Source organism: Tamandua tetradactyla, chromosome 8 (genome assembly GCF_023851605.1).
Source record: "Tamandua tetradactyla isolate mTamTet1 chromosome 8, mTamTet1.pri, whole genome shotgun sequence".
Classification (NCBI taxonomy): domain Eukaryota; kingdom Metazoa; phylum Chordata; class Mammalia; order Pilosa; family Myrmecophagidae; genus Tamandua; species Tamandua tetradactyla.
The window spans coordinates 3,721,701-3,729,326 of record NC_135334.1 but is presented as its reverse complement, the minus strand read 5'-3'; the positions used below and the strand labels follow the sequence as shown (position 1 = coordinate 3,729,326).

At 40.8% G+C, this 7,626-nt stretch overlaps 1 protein-coding gene across 1 annotated transcript in view; it reads right to left on the bottom strand.

Moving 5' to 3' along the window:
- Nucleotides 1-552: 552 nt before the first annotated feature.
- Nucleotides 553-7,626, bottom strand: part of OPCML (opioid binding protein/cell adhesion molecule like) — a 540,756-nt gene continuing 533,682 nt past the window's right edge. Inside the window, exon 7 of the mRNA XM_077112406.1 lies at nucleotides 553-835. Within this exon, the coding sequence (XP_076968521.1) occupies nucleotides 735-835 (101 nt within the window). The 3' untranslated portion in view covers nucleotides 553-734. The remainder of the gene's footprint in view (nucleotides 836-7,626) is intronic.

The following is a 7,626-nucleotide window of genomic DNA, read 5'->3' as shown; positions in this document are numbered from 1 at the left end:
TAAAAATATCATCCCCTTTTTTGGTCACTTGTCTTGCAAATTTTTAGTATTGGGTTACATCCTTAGCCCCATACTTCTAATCCTTGTGGCTAGTGGACGAATCCAGGGGGCAGAATGGCTAGTGAAGATGGCAAGGTAATATGCATATTCTCGTACATCTACATATATTGAGATAACTTCCCAGAAAGAAAAGATGTGAACCCTATTGTAATCAGATAGTAATAAACATGGATGGGTATGGGGTGGGGTATGTACATTATAATCAGGAAAATAGTCCAAAGTCTTAAAGACAGAGGTAATAGGACACTTGGAGGTACCTCTGCCTGTGCACTGCATTATGAGTCAAGTTGTGTCTTTAGGGTGTTTTAATGAGGCACGGTTTTGCTCAAATGGAACTTATGATCTGGAGAGTTTGGGGGGTTGGTGGTGGTGGTGAAGATAATGACAGAAACACAAAGGAGAGGGAAGGGCCAAGGTAGCAGGGACAGATACCATTTCTGGACACACCAATGAATGGCTATCCTACACATGGTAGAACCCTGCCCACCCCTCCCCAACTCATACAAGCTGGAAACTAAAATAAACATATAAACAAACAGAAACAAATCAAAAAACAAGAACAAGAACAGAAACAAACAAACAAAAAAGCTGAAACTGGTTTGCCCTCCGCAGTGTAGATTAAAGTCTGTGATATGGAGAAGCAAGCGTTGCTCAGAGGAACCTATGGTTTCTCATCAAAACTTGATGAAGAAGTGGGCAAAGAGGGTCCCTGATAGCCAGAGACAAGCCAGTGCTCTAGAGGCGGAGTTTACACCATCAATGACGGCTCCTGGCCCTGTGTGGGGGCAAAAGAGAGAGACTGGTTAGCATCCACCCCAAGTGAGTACACTTCTTCACTGACAAGCAGAAACCCAGCCATGCTTTGTTGTGAGCAACCTCCACCTCCACCCAGCATAACCCTCACCCATTCATGACTGGATAAAGGGAAAGTGCCTGATGGAATGGATGTCAAAATTCAAAGTGGGGAATCAATGGTACGCCTTGAGCACCACACTGATGTTTAAAGACTTGGGACTAAAAAATAAATTGTTAAGCTGACTTGGGTCATACTGGCTTGTGGGCCAAACTATTAGTTTAGAATATAGGGCTAAATGTTATGGCAGGACCTGGTAAAACACCTCATGGTCTGTTCCTGTAGAGACTTCTAGAACAGACAGAGAAGAGAGGGGAAAGAGTGGACATGGGGGAAAGACAGTGTCCAGGGTGGCCAGAAGCAGGTGATAGGGGAGAAGGGGAGAGCGATGAAAACATTTGGGATTCAAAGGACTCTATGTACACATGAGACAGACTTTTTCATGCTCAGAATGGATGACTCAGGTACTGCAGAGGTACCCCTGAAGCAGCTCAGGAACAATGAATACTTGTACTTGGGAGTTTTAAAGACTGAGATTGGTTTTATTCCAGTGGCAAATGGCAGCTCTCCTAATATGTCAAAAATGATGTACCATGCCCAGTCCAATCTGCTACATAATGATTCTCCTGAAGTAGTTCTCCCTTGACTTCTTTTTTTCTTCTTTCCTCCCTCTGCTCCTTTTGCACTTTCTTAATGAATCACTCATATCAGTGCGAAATAGGACCATGGAACCACATATGGGATCCTTAACACTAAGCCTCAGGAAAAGAAAACACTTGAAATTACAATTGTCCGCATCTATTGCAAGAGGCCGGAGATGTGCTTAAATATGCCCTTGGTTCCACCATCATATTTATCTGTGAGCCACAAGATTGTAGGGTCATAAGCAAGACCAGTAGATAGCCAATAGTGTGCTATCACATGGAAAGCACAAGTGGATATCACCAAGGGATTAAAAGGCATCAAGGCATTCCTGTGAGACAAAGTAACAAAGGGAAAGAGTTGCAGACAGAACTCAGCATGCTTCTTCTACCACCTCAAGCCAGGACTACCCTGCCTGTCTTAGAAGCAGATTGTCCTACTTGAAACAAGCTTGGGTCCTTCAGAAACTTAGGAGATGCACAGTCTCCTCAGATGGGACCAAGTCAGTTGTCCTCTGTTAACCCAATGACATGGATCCTTGTTTGCCTTGGCAGGGTGCTGGAACTACCCTGTTGCTAGGGAAAGTTCAAGTCTTCCCCTTCAGTAAGGAGCATCCAGCTGTCCGTACTGCAGGGATTTTGATATGGACACCATTTCTTCCTCTGATTTACCCATACATACAACTATATGTCATAACTAAAAGCTCAAATTTACTTGATAACTTGAGGGCCTAACTCATCATGCTGTGCATATTTGTCACACAGACAAAGGCAGGCTCTGGGCTGAGTACAATTCTATATCTCCGTGAGAGTATTTCTGGAAGGTAGCAGCTTGACCCTGGAGGTCTCCAGCAATCCAGGCACATGTCCTAAGGCAGCACACTGGCCTACAATAGGTACTGAATAGGAAAATACCCAAGGTTAAACCTCAACATCATAATCTACATTGAATAACTGTCTTTTGTAAAAGATGAATGGATTATATTTTAAATAAGGGTGTAAGGAAATGAACAATGAAGGATTCTAAGGTCCACATGTTTCTTAAGAAAGTATTTTTCACTTATGCTTACATATCCATGTAGCATACATATTCGATTATTTGTATATGTATAAATATTTATATATGTATATATAAATAGACTAATACATATGCATATTTGAACACACATATGTATGTGTGTATATATGTGTGTCTCTATGTATATACATACCCATGTACCTAGTCTAATCTACTATGTTGATGTTGACTTAAGCAAGAATTGAAACTCTAATCCACTCTACTCTAGAGAAATACATCTTTAGTATAGGAATCACATTATTCTAAGTTCTACTATTGGAGGTTAGAATTTCTGTAGATGTCATGTTATCAACTAAGTTCAGGATATAGCCAAAGCAAAGAGGGGAGGAGAAATATATAAGGAAAGCAAAGCATAAGAGGGTAAGATATACTGAGCTAAGGAGGCAGAGACAAAAAGAGAAATGGTTGCTTGCAGTGGTATGTAGCTGAGTGCAAACATCGGCTGTCCTAAAATCCTCTGTGTTATTCAGTTGTAAGGTTTCCAACCACAGCTCAGCTTCCATTCAACATTGCAGAAAGTGTTAACCATGAGGGTGATTTAGCAAATATCCAGGCTGCTCATTTTCCTTAAGATGATGCTGATAACATACATTAGTATTGAGCTTTGTATTTGGCAAACACGGTTATAAATGCTGAACATTCATTAACTTATCTAATCCTTGTAACAACCCTGTGAGCAAGGTACTTTTATCCTTCCCATTTTATAAATGGAGAAGTTGAGGAACAGAGGAGGCAAGTATGTGGCCACACAACATACGCACCCAGAGCTAGATTAGAACTGAGGCACAGAGACTCTGCCCTTGATTATTTTGCTCTATTTTCTCTCTGCAGAAAATAATCGTGTGTGCACACTGTGCAGGGACCACAGTGGTATTTGGTGAGAGGAATAGCAGCTTGGGAGTCTCGAGGTCTGATTTCCATATGTGACTCTGCAGCTCCCACTTGTGGGGCATCCTTTCTCTGAGTTGGCTCTTCCATCTGCTAGGTAAGGTACCTCTCCTATTAGCACTCTGGGGTCTTGCAAGAATGAAAACTGCCTCTGGTGCTAGAAGGTATAGATTGCTTTATCCAACTGCTACAAAACCATCACCTCTCTGTCTTTTGCAGCCCTGAATGTCATCTCCACCCAAGATAACAAGAAGGTACTAACTGTTCTTAGACCTTTGAGTTTTCCCCTTTTGACTCCATTTTCTATGCAGCTTCAGGGAGTTTTATTCATTAGTAGGTGTGTTGAGCACCTGTTTTACTGTATCAGATGATATGGCAATTTACTGCCAAAGTATCTTTGCTCAATCGTTCTGTGAGAAATGGCTGGCTTATTCCAGCCAAGGAGTTAATCTAATCCACTGTGATACAGATTAAAACTAGCATTACTTTCCTTGTACAGATCCTGGACAGATTTGAGATTTGGCAGCTGGACCAAATGTCAGTACATTTGGGGCCCTACTAGAGGGCTCTTGGGCTTTACTTGGAGCAGAAAGAGAGTGGCCCAATCTACGTATCACTCACTAGGTAGGAGGAGTGGGAGACAAACACCAACAATGATGATTCACTTCTCTAATTGCATCTTTACAGTAACCCTGATTTGTCTGTAAATAAGCAAAATAAATATCTGGGTTGGGTCTCTTCCATTTGGGTTTTAGTATAATCTGCATGCACAGAAGATGTAGGCCAGTACTTCTTTGTGTTGTGAAGGAGGGATGAATTGCTGCTGCTTAACTAACTGATGAGGTACCAAGTCCACTAAGGACTCACATTTGTTTCATGGCTCTCTGAGGCTTTTGCAAATGGCAACTCAATGAAACTACAGAGGCAGCCTGTACTGTAGGTCATCTTCTCTTCTGCAGAGCAGAACAAGGTATTAAAGGAACTCTTCATCCTAAGTTGAGATGTGGCAGAGCTAAAGCTTGTGCATAGTCTTGGGACATCAGGTTGAGTAGAGTATTCCTATACCAAGGGCTTATTCAGGTACTTGGTGCCTGAGCTGATACCAGCTTTAATCTCATAAACAAGGTCAATAATTCAAATGGTGTCTTTACTCTTTTGTTTTTGTGGGAAAATGGAAAAAGGTAATTCATATTTCAAACCTAGAATCCAAGATTTAGAAATGTGAGGTGTACTTTCAATTACCTGTTCAACTACAGAAAACCAAGCAAGAACTTCTCCTGGTTAAGGGTAAGAGTTTGAGGAAAATATCGGTTTGTAAGAAAGACTAAGGAGCAAGCAGATCTGTGGAAGCAGAAGAGGAGCAGGCAACTGCTAGTAACCCTAGTGGATGTACCCACCTTGTCCCTCTGCTCTATTCTTGAGGTCTTCAAGCCTACTGGGTGGGCTAAGGTACTGTTTACCATTAAAATACAATGAACCTGGCAAACTTTGGAATCAGATTACTTTGGGTTTAAATCCTGACTCTGCAGCTCACCAGCTACATGATCCTAGACACGGTACTTTCATTTTCCTTTTTGGAAACAGGGGGCCTAACTCTGACTGTGCAGAGTTCTCTAAAGGTGTAAACAAGATGAGATATGTATCTCTCATAGAAATATGTACAGTGACCGGTGCAAGGTAGCTAGGTAAGCTGGATCCACTTGGTTTGGTGGCCCTGATCCCACTTGCCACTACTTATCTGAGGCTAATATTATTTAATTTAGATTTTCTTCAATTACCTTGAATCTGGGGGCTGATTTTGATGAGGAAGAGAGTGAAAAGGTGAGATAGTTTAGGGTTCAGGATGTTGGCTACTGAGAAAGGTAGTTTGCCACCAGGGCCTTGGGAACATAGGGCAATAACAGGGCTCAGGGAGAAGACGAAAGTCATACTCTGTGGTTGAGGTTCAAGGGATAAAGAGGCCTTCCTTGCAAAGCCAGCCCAAGAAAGTTAGACTTTGTTTCTCAAAGTGATAAATAGACATTTTCTGCCTTCAAAAAGCTTATATTTTAGTGTGCCCTAGTCTAAATGGATGGATGGATGGATGGATGGATGGATGGATGGATGGATGGATGGATGGATGGATGGATGGATGAATGGATGGATGGATGAATGGATAGATGGATGGGTAGATGGATGGTTGAATGGATGGATGGAGAGAGAGAGAGAGAGAGAGAGAGAGAGAGAGAGAGAGATAGGTAGATAGATAGATAGTCTTTAAAATCCCTCACATATTCTGAGGAGAAAGCCATGTGGAATAACTCATAATCCCTTTCATTTCAGAAGCTTCCTACCCACTGGAGCATATTAAGAATATTGAATCTAAGATCCAGAGGGAACTAAATTTGAATTCAAGCTCTGCTATTCACAAGCAGGGTGACTTTGGACTTTACTCCTTTTCTTAAGTAGGTTCTTAATCCATATAACTGGAGGAGGGAGTCATTAGCTTTACCTTTTGCAATGTCATTCTGAGGAGCCACCAAGATAATATGTAAAATCACCAAGTACATAGTAAGTGTTGAATAAATATTAGGTGAATTAGAATCAGGACAATGATTGCTGATCCCTAAAGCAGCATCTTTTGGGAGGATCCTGATCTAAATAAAGAGACCCTCTGGAATTTCAGATTCTTGGAGATAATTGTCAAACAACAGTTGAAAGCAAACTTAGCCATAGCTAATAAGCAAGTGAATGGCCCCATGGAGAAATCCAAGGTGACTGCTAACCATAGATGAAAGCTTCACAAGGATGGAAGTTTATTCACAAGCCCAAGTCTCTGGGCAAATGGCACTTTCAAGGAATCTTTCTCTATTTATGTTCACCAGTGATTCAAATTCATTAGAATAGCTGTTAGAAAGATCAGACTTAATTAAATATTTTTCAGGGGCAAACTGAAAATGAGAACACATTTATACTCTTGCCCTTGTTTCAAACCCTCTTCTTTCCCCTCTGAAATGCTAAAAATGAATTGCTTCCTTCCTGCCTGAAGTTGAGCATCTTTGAAAGTAAAAGTTTAAATGATAATGCAAAGCAACAAAACCAACTGTGAATGGCAAAAGCAACAACACACCAACAAAATACCTTGGGGACAGATGTGCACAGGGAAGCAAGTTAGTCTTCAGCATACAGAAAGAAGAGCTAAGGGAACAGAAATGATTAAGAGGTAAATATCAGAAATGGCAAAATGGCATAAAGGTCAATTGGTACATGCACCACAGGCATGAGAGAGGATTATGTGACCAGAAACAAAGCTGGTGAGACAAAAACAATAACAACAAGCAAATGAATAAGTAAATAAAAGTGAAGCACACTTTTGAGAAGTGATTTATTTTGATAAATGACATGTAGTAAACACCATATTTTTAAAAGCCAAATTTAATTGAGGGTTTAAAATATAACTAAGCCAGGCCACGTTATCCTTAACCTAAGAGTTTGCTGCTGCATACAGGGAATGGCTGATCACTCTGTCAAGTGGCAGATATGAGAAATCAAAGTGCTCAAACTCAGCACAGAGCTCCCAGAAAAATATACAAGCTAACTGATGAGATCCTGCCTTGTAAGAGATACAGAAGCTTAAAAATGGAGTGTACAATACAGGTGATAATGGTATTGGAATCTGTCACTGTTTTTCCTTTCCACAACTATACTGAAAATATGGTATGGCTTTCAGTAACTGTAGACTGTATAGCTGTGACTCTACTAAAATGGCAGGTGGTAGGATGATAACATTAAACATAACATCTCACAGGCAAGTCGAATTCAGTGATAGCACAGTGAGATCAATGAAACATCTGAAGTCTAAGAAGATGCAATCCTGTTCTGAAATTCGGATGGATTTTATAAATATGATTATGAACCGTGTGACCTTCCTAATGAGGAGCAAAAAGGATAATGATGTTCTTGGTGATTAAAAGAGGACCGAGGAAATCTAATTAGAGGATGGATGTGTTACCTTTGTTGGTGAAATATAAACCTATTTTCAGCAGTCTTGGCTGATGAAGGCACATGATCCCCTTTCAAAGGGATTCTTTCCTCCATTGTCTTTAATTACAGCGGTAAACAAGGCA